Source organism: Aquarana catesbeiana, linkage group LG03 (assembly GCF_042186555.1).
Source record: "Aquarana catesbeiana isolate 2022-GZ linkage group LG03, ASM4218655v1, whole genome shotgun sequence".
NCBI lineage: Eukaryota > Metazoa > Chordata > Amphibia > Anura > Ranidae > Aquarana > Aquarana catesbeiana.
Window position 1 is genome coordinate 15432675 of NC_133326.1, and position 18665 is coordinate 15451339.

At 46.5% G+C, this 18665-nt stretch overlaps 1 protein-coding gene across 5 annotated transcripts in view; it reads left to right on the forward strand.

Annotated features, from left to right (window-relative positions):
* MEGF11 (multiple EGF like domains 11) overlaps nt 1-18665 on the forward strand; it is an 838162-nt gene that overhangs the window by 620383 nt on the left and 199114 nt on the right. For all 5 annotated transcript variants that reach the window (XM_073618306.1, XM_073618307.1, XM_073618309.1 and 2 more), the window contains exons 12-13: nt 7393-7556; nt 7662-7764. In XM_073618306.1, the coding sequence (XP_073474407.1) occupies nt 7393-7556; nt 7662-7764 (267 nt within the window). The remainder of the gene's footprint in view (nt 1-7392; nt 7557-7661; nt 7765-18665) is intronic.

Below are 18665 nucleotides of genomic sequence, written 5' to 3' on the forward strand. Positions count from 1 at the left end.
CTGACCCCCAGCACCATGCCCTCCTGACCCCCAGCACCATGGCCTCCTGACCCCCCAGCACCATGCCCTCCTGACCCCCCAGCACCATGCCCTCCTGACCTCCAGAACCATGCCCCCTGACCCCCAGCACCATGCCCTCCTGACCCCCCAGCACCATGGCCTCCTGACCCCCAGCACCATGGCCTCCTGACCCCCCAGCACCATGCCCTCCTGACCTCCAGAACCATGCCCTCCTGACCCCCCAGCACCATGCCCTCCTGACCTCCAGCACCATGCCCTCCTGACCTCCAGCACCATGCCCTCCTGACCCCCAGCACCATGCCCTCCTGACCCCCAGCATCATGCCCTCCTGACCCCCAGCATCATGCCCTCCTGACTGTCCAGCACTATTCCCTCCTGACACCCAGCACCATGCCCTCCTGACACCCCAGCCCTCCTGATTCCCCAGTACCGTGCCCTCCTGACCCTCCAGTATCATGCCCTCCTGATATCCTAGCCCTCCTGATCCCCCACAATACCATATCCTTCTGTCCCATCCCCCCCCCCCCCAGTACCATGCCCTCTTGGCACTCCAGGCAATGTTACACCCCAGTACCATGCCCTCCCGACCCTCCTGCTTTTGATTTCCCAGTACTGTGCCCTTATGACCCACCTATACCTTGCCCTCCTGACCCCAGTTCTACATACTAGTGACCTCTGTACCCTGCCCTCTATGCTACTGACCTTTGTACACTGACCTACATTCTACTGACCCCTGTATGCTGCCTACATGCTACTGACCTTTGTACACTACCCTGCATGCTACTGACATCTGTTGGCTCCCCCTACATGCTACTGACCTCTGTACACTGCCCTACATCCTACTGACCTCTGTACACTGCCCTACATCCTACTGACCTCTGTAAACTGCCCTACATCCTACTGATCTCTGTACACTGCCCTACATACTACTGATCTCTGTACACTGCCCTACATCCTACTGACCTCTGTAAACTGCCCTACATCCTACTGACCTCTGTACACTGCCCTACATACTACTGATCTCTGTACACTGCCCTACATACTACTGACCTCTGTACACTGCCCTACATACTACTGACCTCTGTACACTGCTCTACATACTACCGACCTCTGTACACTGCTCTACATACTACCGACCTCTGTACACTGCCCTACATCCTACTGACCTCTGTACACTGCTCTACATACTACTGACCTCTGTACACTGCCCTACATGCTACTGACCTCTGTACACTGCTCTACATACTACTGACCCCTGTACACTGCACTACATGCTACTGGCATCTGTTCACTGCTCTACATCCTACTGACCCCTGTACACTGCTCTACATCCTACTGACCTCTGTACACTGCTCTACATCCTACTGACCTCTGTACACTGCCCTACATACTACTGACCTCTGTACACTGCCCCACAAGCTACTGACCTCTGTACACTGCTCTACATCCTACTGACCTCTGTACACTGCTCTACATACTACTGATCTCTGTACACTGCTCTACATCCTACTGACCTCTGTACACTGCCCCACAAGCTAATGACCTCTGTACACTGCTCTACATCCTACTGACCTCTGTACACTGCCCTACATCCTACTGACCTCTGTACACTGCTCTACATCCTACTGACCTCTGTACACTGCCCTACATGCTACTGATCTCTGTACACTGCCCCACAAGCTACTGACCTCTGTACACTGCTCTACATCCTACTGACCTCTGTACACTGCTCTACATCCTACTGACCTCTGTACACTGCTCTACATCCTACTGACCTCTGTACACTGCCCTACATACTACTGACCTCTGTACACTGCCCTACATACTACTGACCCCTGTACACTGCCCTACATACTACTGACCTCTGTACACTGCCCTACATCCTACTGACCTCTGTACACTGCCCGACATCCTACTGACCTCTGTACACTGTCCTACCTACTACCAACCTCTGTACACTGCCCTACATAATACTGACCTCTGTACACTGCCCTACATACTACTGACCTCTGTACACTGCCCTACATACTACTGACCTCTGTACACTGCCCTACATACTACTGACCTCTGTACACTGCCCTACATACTACTGACCTCTGTACACTGCCCGACATCCTACTGACCTCTGTACACTGTCCTACCTACTACCAACCTCTGTACACTGCCCTACATACTACTGACCTCTGTACACTGCTCTACATACTACTGACCTCTGTACACTGTCCTACCTACTACCAACCTCTGTACACTGCCCTACATACTACTGACCTCTGTACACTGCCCTACATCCTACTGACCTCTGTACACTGCCCTACCTACTACTGACCTCTGTACACTGCCCTACCTACTACTGACCTCTGTACACTGCCCTACCTACTACTGACCTCTGTACACTGCCCTACATACTACTGACCTCTGTACACTGCTCTACATACTACTGACCTCTGTACACTGCCCTACCTACTACTGACCTCTGTACACTGCCCTACATACTACTGACCTCTGTACACTGCCCTACATTCTCCTGACCTCTGTACACTGTCCTACATACTACTGACCTCTGTATGCTTTCCTACATGCTACTGACCTCTGTACACTGCTCTACATACTACTGACCTCTGTATGCTTTCCTACATGCTACTGACCTCTGTACACTGCTCTACATCCTACTGACCTCTGTACACTGCCCTACATGCTACTGACCTCTGTACACTGCTCTACATGCTACTGATCTCTGTATGCTTTCCTACATGCTACTGACCTCTGTACACTGCCCTACATGCTACTGACCTCTGTACACTGCTCTACATACTACTGACCTCTGTATGCTTTCCTACATGCTACTGACCTCTGTACACTGCTCTACATCCTACTGACCTCTGTACACTGCCCTACATGCTACTGACCTCTGTACACTGCTCTACATGCTACTGATCTCTGTATGCTTTCCTACATGCTACTGACCTCTGTACACTGCTCTACATACTACTGACCTCTGTATGCTTTCCTACATGCTACTGACCTCTGTACACTGCTCTACATACTACTGACCTCTGTATGCTTTCCTACATGCTACTGACCTCTGTACACTGCTCTACACCCTAATGACCTCTGTACACTGCTCTACACCCTAATGACCTCTGTACACTGCTCTACATACTACTGACCTCTGTACACTGCCCCACAAGCTACTGACCTCTGTACACTGCCCTACATACTACTGATCTCTGTACACTGCCCTACATGCTACTGACCTCTGTACACTGCTCTACATACTACTGACCTCTGTACACTGCCCTACATACTACTGACCTCTGTACACTGCTCTACATCCTACTGACCTCTGTACACTGTCCTACATCCTACTGACCTCTGTACACTGCCCGACATCCTACTGAGCTCTATACACTGCTCTACATCCTACTGACCTCTGTACACTGCTCTACATACTACTGACCTCTGTACACTGCCCTACATACTACTGATCTCTGTACACTGCCCTACATACTACTGACCTCTGTACACTGCCCTACATCCTACTGAGCTCTATACACTGCTCTACATCCTACTGACCTCTGTACACTGCCCTACCTACTACTGACCTCTGTACACTGCCCTACATACTACTGACCTCTGTACACTGCCCTACATCCTACTGACCTCTATACACTGTCCTACATACTACTGACCTCTGTACACTGCCCTACATACTACTGACCTCTGTACACTGCTCACCTCTGTACACTGCCCTACATACTACTGACCTCTGTACACTGCTCTACATACTACTGACCTCTGTACACTGCCCTACATACTACTGACCTCTGTACACTGCTCTACATACTACTGACCTCTGTACACTGCTCTACATCCTACTGACCTCTGTACACTGCTCTACATACTACTGACCTCTGTACACTGCCCTACATACTACTGACCTCTGTACACTGCTCTACATACTACTGACCTCTGTACAATGCCCTACATACTACTGACCTCTATACACTGCCCTACATACTACTGATCTCTGTACACTGTCCTACATACTACTGACCTCTGTACACTGCTCTACATACTACTGACCTCTGTACAATGCCCTACATACTACTGACCTCTATACACTGCCCTACATACTACTGACCTCTGTACACTGCTCTACATACTACTGACCTCTATACACTGCCCTACATACTACTGACATCTGTACACTGCTCTACATACTACTGACCTCTGTATGCTTTCCTACATGCTACTGACCTCTGTACACTGCCCTACATCCTAATGACCTCTATACACTGCTTTGCATCCTACTGACCTCTGTACACTGCCCTACATACTACTGACCTCTGTACACTGCCCTACATACTACTGACCCCTGTACACTGCCCTACATACTACTGACCTCTGTACACTGCCCTACATACTACTGACCTCTGTACACTGCCCTACATACTACTGACCTCTGTACACTACCCTACATACTACTGACCTCTGTACACTGCCCTACATACTACTGACCTCTGTACACTGCCCTACATACTACTGACCTCTGTACACTGCCCTACATACTACTGACCTCTGTACACTACCCTACATACTACTGACCTCTGTACACTGCCCTACATACTACTGACCTCTGTACACTGCCCTACATACTACTGACCTCTGTACACTGCTCTACATACTACTGACCTCTGTACACTGCCCTACATCCTAATGACCTCTGTACACTGCCCTACATACTACTAACCCCTGTACACTGCTCTAACTACCGCTGACTTCTATACACTGCCGTACATACTACTTACACTGGACAGAAATCAGAGCTGATAGCCAGACCTGAAACTAGTCAAGATAATCAGCCTGCAGTACCAGATGTTCTGCTTTCTTAATGAACTCCAGCATCAGACTTGTGGGGGTGACCAACTCCCCAGACATTAAAAAATGTGAATGAGAGTGAATGGCGAGTTTCTCACTGAAGCTAACTTAGGGTAAGTTTATATTTTTATAGTGACATTAGTTTTAGTAGATTTTTCTAGGTTTTCTTCATACTGTCTTTTTATTGGGGGCTTGCTAGTTAATTGTTAGGGGGGGGGGGGGTTTGCTGCACCCCACTGATCTTTGATCTCTTTAAAGAGGGAGTCCACCCAAAAAAAAAATATTAAAAGCCAGCAGCTACAAATACTGCACTTGTCCCTGTCCCAGGGTCCAGCGATGTCGGCAGCCGACGCCGATAAATCGCTCGACTCTCGGCAGCTGCCGCCGCCATCCTAGGTGAGGGAATCAGGAAGTGAAGCGTTGCGGCTTCACTTCCCGGTTCCCTACTGCACATGCGCGAGTCGCGCTGCGCGTCGTAACTGGTCCCCGCTATCTCCTGGGAGCTGTGTGTTTCCCAAGAGACAGCGCGGTGGGGACGGGAAGAGGCGTAGACTCCCATGGGAGTCTATGCCGGGAGTGAGTGTAAATACCTGTCTTTGACAGGTATCTGCACCCCCCTCCCCCCTGAAAGGTGCCAAATGTGACACCGGAGGGGGGGAGGGTTCCGAAAAGCGGAAGTTCCATTTTTGTGTGGAACTCCGCTTTAATGTTGTCCAGGTAGATCTTCGTCTCTCAAAGGATGCCTAGCCGTGCTCTGGAGGCTGGAAATCACTGTAGTAGACGCCACTACTCCAGTGATCTCCACTAACTTCCACTTGCCTCTGGGGTCTCGTGCCGAGAGGCTGCTCTACTACATTGTGAACACAGGAGGTCGGCCACTTGGCACAGGCGCCATTCAGAGAATACTTTGCATTTTCTCAATTGATGCAAAGCATTCTCTGATTGGACCAAGTAGAGAAGTGGAGCAGTGACATCACAGTCTCCACCTCAACCAATCAGAGAAAGCTTTGCATTCATTTGGAAAATTTAATGTGTTTCCTGAATGGCTCCTCTGCCAAATGAGTGAAACTGTGTTAAAGTCTAGCGGGGCAGCAGGTCGGGCATGTGACCCAGAAGTGGAGATCACTCTGGTAGTGGTTGTTTCAGTGCATGGCTGGTCCTGTGCAAGGACTTATCTGCTGTGGGGCAAACAACTGAGACCAACGATGTGACACCATTCCTATCACTAACACCAACGATGGGGCACTATTCCTACCACTGACACCAACGATGGAGCACCATTCCTCCCACTGGCACCAATGATGGGGCACTATTCTTCCCACTGGCACCAATGATGGGGCACTATTCCTCCCACTGAAACCAACGATGGAGCACTATTCCTCCCACTGACACCAACGATGGGGCACTATTCCTCCCACTGACACCAACGATGGAGCACCATTCCTCCCACTGGCACCAACGATGGGGCACTATTCTTCCCACTGGCACCAATGATGGGGCACTATTCCTGCCACTGGCACCAACGATGGGGCACTATTCCTCCCACTAACACCAACAATGGAGCACTATTCCTCCCACTGACACCAATGATGGGGCACTATTGCTCCCACTGGCACCAATGATGGGGCACCATTCCTCCCACTGGCACCAATGATGGAACACTATTCCTCCCACTGACCCCAATGATGGAACACTATTCCTCCCACTGACCCCATGATGGGGCACTATTCCTCTGACTGACCCCAACGATGGGGCACTATTTCTCCCGCTGACACCAGCAATGGGGCACTATTACTTTCCCTACTACCAATCATGGGGCATTGTTTAATCCCACTGACGCCAGGCCATTTTCTACTCTCACAGTCCAGCCCCCCTAAAGTTTGAAGGACAGACAGTAAACTGGTCCTTGGTTTAGAACGTTTGGAGACCCCTGGTTTAGATCATTCAGGTAACTAAAGAAAGCATAACATCTGCAGGAGTTCTGTGCACCATGTAATGCCCCGTACACACGGTCGGACTTTGTTCGGACATTCCGACAACAAAATCCTAGGATTTTTTCCGACGGATGTTGGCTCAAACTTGTCTTGCATACACACGGTCACACAAAGTTGTCGGAAAATCCGATCGTTCTGAACGCGGTGACGTAAAACACGTACGTCGGGACTATAAACGGGGCAGTGGCCAATAGCTTTCATCTCTTTATTTATTCTGAGCATGCGTGGCACTTTGTGCGTCGGATTTGTGTACACACGATCGGAATTTCCGACAACGGATTTTGTTGTCGGAAAATTTTATAGCCTGCTCTCAAACTTTGTGTGTCGGAAAATCCGATGGAAAATGTCCGATGGAGCCCACACACGGTCGGAATTTCCGACAACAAGGTCCTATCACACATTTTCCATCGGAAAATCTGACCGTGTGTACGGGGCATGAGAGTATTTGTATGTTATGGAAAATCAGAGATGATATATGAATCCTTTCCTTTCTATACAGGTTGGCAAGGGACAGATTGCTCCATTCCTTGTTCAAGCGGCACTTGGGGATTGAGCTGCAATCAGACCTGTCACTGTTTGAACGATGCTTCTTGTAACACTGTAAATGGTAGCTGTATGTGCGCTGCAGGCTGGATGGGAGACATCTGCGAACAACTATGCCCGGTAATAAATATGACTTTATTTTATCCATACCAATGACTTCCTTCATTTATCGGAGTTCCTTTATGTGTCCGCTGACCCGGGTCCTTCTTCTTTTTTTTCCCCTAGGAGGAGATGTATGGCCTGAACTGTGCTGAACACTGTGACTGCAGCCATGCCGAGGGATGCGACCCCGTCACCGGTCACTGTCACTGCCTGGCTGGATGGACGGGTAGGTGAAAAGATGAAAGGCAGGTTGTTATAGGTTACTGCCCTGTTTTATTGCTCTTTACCTAACCTAGTATGATTTAGAATACAAGTCAGGGGGTTTCATTTTAATGGAAATCGTATGCCCCTTGCTGTAAGGCCCCATTCACATCTGAGCATTTTTCACTATCACTATCTCTTTGTGCAGTATTCACCTTTAAAAGCAAAAGTGCTCAGAAAATACTGCATAAAACTGCTTTAAAGTTAAGCCAATAAAGTAAATAGGCCAACCCAATTTTTTTATATTGCATAGGGTGTATAAAACCCAGTAGCGGCTGCTCATTAGGGGCGCACTGCCCCCCCGATCCATGCGTCCAGCCCCCTAATCTACATGCAGGGTGCCGGATGCATGGATTTCTATAGATTTTTTTTTTTTTTTAGAAGCACATGATTAAAGCCTGAGGCTCTAATTGGCTTCAAAAAGGGTGGGTCCAGGGTGCAGAGCACTGAGCCCACCCTGTTGTGTGACATTAGTGAATAAATACATGCTAATGTCTTCCTGTTTCTCCTCCTGGCCAATCAGGAAGTGGGTCCTGAGACCCCATTGGACGTGAGTCCTAAGACCCAATTGGCCGGTAGTCCGAAGACCCCATTGGCCGGGAGAAGCGTCGGCCGGGACACAGAGGAGATGGAGGGGGGAAGCCGCCGCAGCCGTGACCGGCAAGTTTGGGGGTGATGGGGGCCTGTTGGGTCGAGGGTGGGCGGTGCTGTCAATGGTGTGCGGTGGTGAGCTTGAGCGACGGGGGGTGGGGGTTAGTGTGGGGTGGTGGGCTGGCGGGCTGGAGCGACGGGAGGGGGGGTCTGTTGTCAGGTCTGTCTGCTGTCCCCCCCGAACGATGGAGCACTAGCCGCCACTGATAGAACCCTTGAATTTCTGTGTGCTATTCGGCTTGCCCTAGATGTGGTAATTCTGGATCTCTGATACACCTATTGTGGCATTGCCCAAAGCTCCAGAGGTATTGGGCGGAGATTGTGGGTGCACTTAACAGGATTTTAGATGTGAGCCTTCAAGTGGATCCTCTTATATGTTTATTGGGCCATGTTGATCGTTCATTGCTTAAGCCACCAAAGTGGACAAATTGCCCTTAGGTTGGCTTCGCCACACTTTCCGACCATATCTAGCTGGATTTTTTATTTGAACAAGTGCATTTCTTATGCGAGACATTTATTTTTCACCTAAGAGGTTTCACTCAATCTGGTCACTATGCCTAGACCATATGAGTTTGGGTTCGAGTTAGGGACAGGCCTGCTTAGACATAGGTCCATCTACATTGTTTGTATGAACGGCAGGGTTTTTTGTTTTTCTTATTGTTGTAGGTTTTATAAACTTTATTGTGTTAGTTCTTTTTCTGTCTTTTTTGTCTATGTTTATAAAAAAAAACATCTGGAAAAAATAAATAATTAGATGCCTGTCGTAAATAAGTAATGGTCCAGGCATGCAGTAGTTAAGGTTTCATTTTAGCTGATTGTTGAGGAGACGGCAGCCACCCGCATCCTTAGCAACCAGTAACTAGCTGGTTGCTAGGGACACAGTGTCCACCCTCTCCTTAACAACCATGACTCATCTGCTGTCAGTGGGGTTCCCTGCTGGCAGCAGAATGTAAACAAAACGCGTGTCGGCTGTATGCTCAGATAAGGGGCCTGGGAGGGATTGGGGAAGGAGGCCCCGCACTGTTTTAGGGGAACTCTGCTGACAGCAGATGAGTCATGATTGTTAGGGACGCGGTGGACGCCCACTCCTTAACAACCAGCAGTTTACCGGTTGTTAAGGACACTGCGGCCACCCGCTTATTAACAGCCAGCTATTCACCGGCATTAAAATTAACGCTAGCTTTCACTACTAAAATACCACATCACTTCATAAAATAGCTTATGCGGTATTTTAGTAGCATTCACTTTGTGAACAGAGCCCAAGGTTCCAAAATTCCTTAACATCCTACATGTGTTTAAATGGTGACTGTTCACATAGGAGTGCTGAGAAGCCTGTAATTCAACTTCTGAAGCTCCAAAAGCTACATGAGCTACTTCCGTTTTTGGTCCCATTATTTCAGGCATTTTTTAGCCGGTAAGAACTGTCCTGAAGCTTGAATGCACATGTAAAATCTTTGTAATGTGCTTGAAGAAAGGCTTGTATGCACTTGCAAAATCGCTCAAATGAAAAACCCAACAGTCTGTATGCCAAGGCACTGCCCACACCGGCCATGGGAACAGAAATCCAAACCTTCTGCAGCTGACGCTGTCAACTGAGGTGAACAACAAAACCACAAAAAAAGCAGCTCATAAAGTTGTGTAGATGTTTATGACGTTGATGTTTGAAAGGTAAGTCTATCTCTCCTACAAAGTCGATATGATATTCATAGAAGAGTGACCATGGGCGCCAGCACACAATGAACCACCCAGATGATGAGGTAATGGTCCACTTTAATAAGCATAAAACAATGTAACTAATTAGACTTTCTAAAATTAACCCCCGGGGTATTCATTGATAAAAATACAAGGCATTCTGTGAATGGCAGCAGTGCCAAGCCAGCAAAACCTTGTGGTCACCATACAGAAGGGCAGCTGCTTAGACACAGGATTTAAAAGACCGTGGCAATCACTGTAGCTGCTCTGACTACTACAGCAATTTTTTTTTTGCTTTTACAGCAATCCATTAGATATAGAATATACACTATATAATCAAAAGTATTGGGGCGCCTGCCTTTACATGCACATAAATTTTAATGGCATCCCAGTCTTAGTCCGTAGGGTTCAATATTGAGTTAGCCCACCCTTTGCATCTATAACAGCTTCAACTCTTCTGGGGAGGCCGTCCACAAGGTTTAGGAGTGTGTCTATGGGAATGTTTGACCATCCTTCCAGAAGCGCATTTGTGAGGTCAGGCACTGATGTTGGACGAGAAGGTCTGGCCCGCAGTCTCCGCCCTAATTCATCCCCAAGGTGTTCTATCAGGTTGAGGTCAGATCTCTGTGGAGGCCAGTCAAGTTCCTCCACCCCAAACTCGCTCATCCATGTCTTTATGGACCTTGCTTTGTACACTGGTCGAAATCATTTGGTGGAGGGGGGATTATGGTGTGGGGTTGTTTTTCAGGGGTTGGCCCCTTAGTTCAGTGAAGGGAACACCTAAGGCGTCAGCATACCAAGGCATTTTGGAGAATTTCATTCTCCTAACTTTGTGGGAACAGTTTGGGGATGGTCCCTTCCTGTTTCAACATGACTGCACACCAGTGTACAAATCAAGGTCTATAAAAGACATGGGTGAATGAGTTTGGGGTGGAGGAACTTGACTGGCCTGCACCGAGTCCCGACCTCAACCTGATAGAACACCTTTGGGCTGAACTGGAGCAGAAACTGTGAGCAAGGCCTTCTCAAATGCCAGACCCCACAAATGCCCTTCTGGAAGAATGGTCAAACATTCCCATAGACACGCTCCTAAACCTTGTGGACGGCCTTCCCAGAAGAGTTGAAGCTGTTATAGCTGCAAAGGGTGGGCCAACTCAATATTGAACCCTACGGACTAATGCTGGGAGACATTAAAGTTCATGTGCGTGTAAAGGCAGGCGTCCCAATACTTTTTAGTATCATACTGTATATACTTATTTTGGTTCAAGCTGGATCAATGTAACTACGCAATAAAAGCCATACCTTGAGTTCCACTTTAAGTGGCCACTTCTGCAACCTGTATAGATTATCTATACCTCAGCCCTTCAATCAGAACGAAGCAGCTGGTTGTAGAAGAATGAAATGACTAGGTGGATGGTGTTGCGATAAAAGAACATGGAATGCAGGTTGGTGGCCAGTCTAGTTGTTGACGTAGAACGAGCTCTGCAGTGTTTGTCCCCCATGTGGCTGTGTATTTGCCTTGGTAGAATCAGAGCGAAGAGCACAGCCGGGCGCTGAGCAGCCTTGTGCAGTAAATTAAATAGATATTATCAGCTTAACAAACACACAGCTCTCCGTCTGCTCGGCACTGATTGGTGTGAGAGCCAGCGGCAAGCAGGCCTGTGTGCACGGAGATTACTGACCTCCGGTATGGTGGAGACGGGAGGCGGGGAGGATGTCACAATTGGGTACCTAACTTCTCAAGTCTCCGGCATTCGTGGGCGTTCGAAGAATTACTGCATACAAGTGGAGAATGCAAACTTTGTTCTGTTGTTTCTTTTTCCATGTAAAAGGAAGTTTTTTGGGAATGTCTAGTTAAAACTTAAACAAAAAATGGCAACCGCTCCAATTTTTTTTTTGATGCATTTTTTTATTTTCAAGAAACAATATCAGACAAAATTACAATGTGATATAAGTAGGGTGAACGGTAAATTCGAGGGCTGTATTGAAATGAATGCAAAAGTGGGCATCGTTTTTTATTAATTTAACCACTTTGATACCGGGCACCGTCGCCCCCGACCTGCCCTGGCTAATTTTTAGCCTTCAGCGCTGTCACAACTTTGAATGACCATTGCGCCGTCATGCAACACTGTACCCATATGAAATTGATTCAATTTTTTTTTTTACACAAAGAGAGCTTTCTTTCAGTGGTATTTAATCACCACCTGTTTTTTTATTTTTTTTTTTTGCTAAATAAACGGGAAAAAAAGCAAAATTTAAAAAAAAAATATTAGTTTCTGTTTTAAAATTTTGCAAATAAATAATCTTTTTTCGTAAATTTGGTCCAAAATATATTCTGCTACATTTCTTTGGTGAAAATAACCAAAATCAGTGTAAATTATTTAGTCTGTAGGAAAGTTGTAGAGTCCACAAATTATGGTATATAATGTATATCTGAAAATCGATCAGTCCTGATGTACTGATGGACTATCTTATTTCTTGAGGCTCGAAAATGTCAGGACAGTACAAATATCCCCCAAATGACCCCTTTTTGGAGACAGTCCAGGGTATTTTGTAAGAGGCATTTTTTTTTTTTGTCTCAATTTTTTCGAAAATTAAGAAACGAAATACATTTTATTTTCTTCTTCTTTTCTTGTTTTTTTGTTTACATATTGTCACTAAGTGCAGTACAGCATCATCATGTGACTAGTGTGGCTATGATCAGGGACCCTGACTTACCAATGTAAAAAAAAAAAGAATTATAATTTTTTTTTTTTTAATTTTTTTTTTTCTTCCTTTTTTTTCTTTATTTTTACATTTTTTTACATACTGTGACCAGAGCAATACAGTTTTACCATAATAACACTGTACTACTCTGGGAAGGTGGGTGGTATTTTTATTTTTTTTTACCCTCTATGATTGGGCACAGCTAATCACATGATACAGATGGGCTGTGATTGGCCCTGGCTGTACCATGTGATCACTGTGACCAATCACAGAGATCAACACAATAGTATACCATGAATGGCATGAATCTAAGCCATTCATTGTGTGCAATTGTCATGTGATCTACTGTGATTGGTCACAGCAATCATATGGTACCGACAGTGGGCCGATTCACTGATCTGTCATCCACTGTGTCTGGTAGACACAGTGGGTGATAGATTGCGCCGGAGCGTGGTCCAGGGGCCACATGTGGCTCTTATCTCTGGTCCTTGGGGCATTATTCCCCCCACTGTCAGCAACAGTGGGCCATAGTTCCTACCACTCTATTCCTCCTACTGACACCAATGATGGGGCGCTAGTCCTCTCACTGACACTAATAATGGGACACTATTCCTCCCACTGACACCAATGGCGGGGCACTATTCCTGCCTCTTAAGCCGCGTACACACGGATGGACTTTTCGACGGACTGTCAACGGACTTTTGACGGACTTCCGACTGACTTTTTAATGAACGGACTTGCCTACACACAATCACATCAAAGTCCGACGGATTCGTACGTGATGACGTACGACCGGACTAAAATAAGGAAGTTGATAGCCAGTAGCCAATAGCTGCCCTAGCGTGGGTTTTTGTCCGTCGGACTAGCATACAGACGAGCGGATTTCTGGGTCCGGCGGAGTTACGACGTAAAGATTTGAAGCATGTTCTAAATCTAAAGTCCGTCAGACTTTCGACAGAAAAAGTCAGCTGAAGGTCCGATGAAGCCCACACACGATCGGCTTGTCCGCCAGACTCGGTCTGTCGGACCAGTCCGGTCGAAAAGTCCGCTCGTGTGTACACTGCATAATACCAAAGATGGGGAACTGTGTACTCCCACTGACATCAGGTCATTTCTACTCCCACTGGCCACAGTAAACTGGCCTTTTCTTTACAAAGTTTATAGAGATATGTTGGGTTAGACCAACATACCATCACCTGACCCTCTTGGAAATCTGTTGCAAGTAGCCCATGGTGGCCAGACTATAATGGGTTGGGTCCCAATAAGAGCTAATCTCACCTCTGATGGGTGTTAGGAGGGAGTAGTATGACATAGGCGGGCTGGAAGGCCAAGAGGGAGTCATTAAAGGGCCCTAACCCACTAAGTGGCTTACTCCCTCCCACAAGTTGAAAGTGTTAAACAGTATACATTATAAGAAAGCATCCCAGTAAATAGAACTTTCCCTCAACCCAGCCTAACCTGTTATGGACCTCTGTTTTCTAACGTAGAAATATAAATATATTATCAGTGATTTTTGGGCAGGCAAAAGTTCTAGATCAGTGGTCATCAACCCTGTCCTCGGGGCCCACTAACAGGCCAGGTTTTATGTATTACCTTGGGGGAGATCCAGACTAGAATACTGCAATCACTGAGCAGCAAATGATATCACCTGTATTTCAGTTATCTTGCAAACCTGGCCTGTTGGTGGGCCTTGAGGACAGGGTTGATGACCACTGTTCTAGAGAACATACCGTGTATGAATACTAACTGAAGGACCCCCAGGTTCTATAATTGTGAAGGGGAGGGTTGGTTTGGAGGTGGGGTACTGTAAACTGTGTCCATATTTTAAATTACACCCTAAATATGGGGGGTAACATTGCACATGGTCAGGATGGAGGACTTCTCTTTTTTTTAAAGGAACGTTAACAAGGAGTAGAGGTGCTGCAGAAGTGCTTGGTCTACGTAGAGTGAATTGGAAACCTTTTGCTCTTATTTTAATTTTTTTTTTTTATCACGTATCAAATTGCTTAAGACAAACTTGACTTCAGCCCTAATACCACATTAATGGAACTTGGCAGTGCTCTGGAAAAAGAATAAATTGCTTAAATAACATTTCAGTCACATATACGAGTTTAACATGTTAGCTTGCTCAGTTGGAAGCAAACTACCTCCTGAATTGAGGAATTACTCTAATTTTCTTCTGGCAGACATGTGAAGCCGGCGGTGTCTTCATCTTTATAATAGACCGGAGAAAAGTGATTGTCATTTCTTTCCTTTTGATCCAACAGCACCTTCCCTCTGAGCCCGCCGAGGCCTCTCCTGGGAACATTGGTGTAGGAGAGCGAGGTTACTAATAGGCAGCAAGCCCACCATGGAGCCCAGCTTTTATATTGGGCAGACCCTCTGAATTCAGTACAGTAGAAACTTGACCTAATTTTGGATTTGGAATTGCTCGTTAACCACTTGCCTACCAGGACAATCTTTTTTAAAATTTTTGCACACGTTAAAATTTGCAGTTTGTGCTAGAAGAGTGTACTGTATTTATTGGCGTATAACACTTACTTTTTCACCATGAAAATCGGGTGCAAATAGCGTGTGGATGTTATACGCCAATACTTCAATTTTAGCTGACGCGGAGGGGACAGGGAGGGGGGTGGGACGAGCGCCGTCAGATTACATACAGTGAGAATCTCCCGTTTACTTGGCAGCCTCTGTAATAGGAAGTCCCGTCTCCTGGGCCACCATTGGACCTCTGTCCTATCTTTCATAGGAGATTCTCACTGTATGTAATCTGTCGGCGCTCGTCCCGCCCCCCTCCTTGTCCCCTCTAGGCTGCAGACGGGCATCAATCAGGCTGCACTGATGGCAATGGTGAGGCTGCTGCTTTGAAGGCAATGGTGAGGCTGCTGCATTGATGGCAATGGTGAGGCTGCTGCATTGAAGGCAATGGTGAGGCTGCTGCATTGAAGGCAATGGTGAAACTGCTGCATTGAAGGCAATGGTGAGGCTGCTGCATTGAAGGCAATGGTGAGGCTGCTGCATTGAAGGCAATGGTGAGGCTGCTGCATTGATGGCAATGGTGAGGCTGCTGCATTGATGGCAATGGTGAGACTGCTGCATTGAAGGCAATGGTGAGGCTGCTGCATTGAAGGCAATGGTGAAACTGCTGCATTGAAGGCAATGGTGAGGCTGCTGCATTGAAGGCAATGGTGAGGCTGCTGCATTGAAGGCAATGGTGAGGCTGCTGCATTGATGGCAATGGTGAGGCTGCTGCATTGATGGCAATGGTGAGACTGCTGCATTGAAGGCAATGGTGAGGCTGCTGCATTAAAGGCAATGGTGAGGCTGCTGCATTGAAGGCAATGGTGAGGCTGCTGCATTGATGGCAATGGTGAGGTTGCTGCATTGATGGCAATGGGGAGGCTGCTGCATTGATGGCAATGGTGAAACTGCTGCATTGATGGCAATGGTGAGGCTGCTGCATTGATGGCGATGTGAAGCTGCTGCATTGATGGCGATGGTGAGGCTGTTGCATTGATGGCAATGGTGAGGCTGCATTGATGTGGACTGATGAGGCTGCATTTATGGCTCCTGTGAGGCTGCAGATGGGCACTGACCCTTATTTTGCTTCAAAGTTCCTTATCTAACCACTTGCCAACCGCCGCATGTACATATACGTCCCTACTTTGGGGGCGGATATCGTTGTTATGGCAGCAGCTAGCTGCCATAACCCCGGTATCCCCTTTTTCGCCCGGTGGTCGGCTACAGGATAAAAGTGGTCTCTGCGGTGGATTCGCCGCAAGATCACTTTTATCGGTGGCGGGAGAGGGCCCCCCCCCTCCCGCCGCGATCCGTCCTTTTCCTGGCTGTGCATGGAGACGAGTGAGGGGAAGATGGTGCCCACCCGTCTCCATGACACTGCAGGGCGGAAGCGACGTCAAAAGCATCACTTCCGCTCATACGTCTAAAAGCCACATTTTTTCAATGTCATTTTTTCAAATGACTTTTCTTTTATTTTTTTATTGCATTTAAGTCCAAATATGAGATCTGAGGACTTTTTGACCCCAGATCTCATATTTAAGAGGACCTGTCATGCTTTTTTCTATTACAAGGGATGTTTACATTCCTTGTAATAGGAATAAGAGTGACACAATTTAAATTTTTTTTAAAACAGTGTAAAAATAAATAAAATGATGTATAATAAATAATAAAAATTAAAAAAAAAAAAAACCCCTGTCCCGACGAGCTCGCGCGCAGAAGCAAACGCATACGTGAGTAGCGCCCGCATATGAAAACAGTGGTCAAACCACACATGTGAGGTATCCCCGCGATCGGTAGAGTGAGAGCAATAATTCTAGCCCTAGACCTCCTCTGTAACACAAAACATGCAACCTGTAGAATTTTTTAAACGTTGCCTATGGAGATTTTTGAGGGTAAAAGTTTGACGCCATTCCATGAGCGGGCGCAATTTTGAAGCGTGACATGTTGGGTATCAATTTACTCGGCGTAACATTATCTTTCACAATATAAAAAAAAATTGGGCCAACTTTACTGTTTTATTTTTTTATTCAAAAACGTGATTTTTTTTCCAAAAAAAGGGCGCTTGTTAGACTGATGCGCAAATACGGTGTGAAAAAAAGTATTGCAATGACTGCCATTTTATTCTCTAGGGTGTTAGAAAACAATATATAATGTTTGGGGGTTCTAAGTAATTTTCTAGCAAAAAAAACTGTTTTAAACATGTAAACACCTAAATTCCAAAACGAGGCTGGTCCTTAAGTGGTTAAAATTTAAGTTTTTTTCCTGAAACTTCCCTCTTTAAATTAATGTGCGTGTTATACGCTGATAAATACGGGTACTTAGAACCTCCAAACATTGTATATTTACAGAAAGCAGGGACTCTGGAGAATAACATGGTGGCTGTTTTTTATTTATTTTTTTTATATATTTTTTTATTTTTTTATGTCACATGATATTTCTGCAGCCGTTTCTCAAACGCAAATTTTCAGGTAAAAAATATACTTAAAGGAGTTGTAAAGGCGGAAGTTTTTTTTTTTTTTAATCTTAATGCAATCTATGCGGGGAGAGAGGTGGGCGAGGCCGGTTTGACAGCTGAGTGTTTCTGTCCACTCCCTCCTATCTACTTGTATAAAGATGGCCACACACTATGCAATCTGATTGTATATTGTGCATTTAGTGAGAAGGGTGATCACTGATTGATTGCATTTCATTTAAAAAAAACGTGCAGCTGGGAGTGGGAGGGTGGATGATGCAGGGTGTGTGCTAATGAGGTCAGCTGGTCAACTCCTTCCTGTGTCATGACCTAAAGTCTGTAAGGCAGTAAGACAGAAGCAAAGGATAAGTTTGGACACATGGATGGAGGACAGTAAGGTAAGTGTCTGTAGATTTTATGGAAAGCTTTGATATTTTTGCAAAAAAAAGTACATAAATGCTATATTAGTACATAGGGGGGCTGGAGTTTAGAAAAAAAAAAGGTGAACAAAGGTGAACTTGGCCTTAAAGTTCATGTTCGTGTAAAGACAGGCGTCACAATATTTTTGGTAATATAGTGTATGTCACTGTGCCTGTATTGGCCGCCCATCCGCAGTACATTGCGTGCAATCCTTAAGTGGTTAAACATGTGCGAAAAAAATGCAAAAACTGTGCTGGCAATCCAAGGGTTAATGGTCTGTTTATTTATTTTTTGTTTCTTTAACCACTTGCCGACCGCCGCACGCCGATATACGTCGGCAAAATGGCAGCGGTGGGCAAATGGGCGTACCTGTACGTCCCGTTTAATTGGCGGGGCTAGTGGGCATGCACGGCCGCCACGTACAG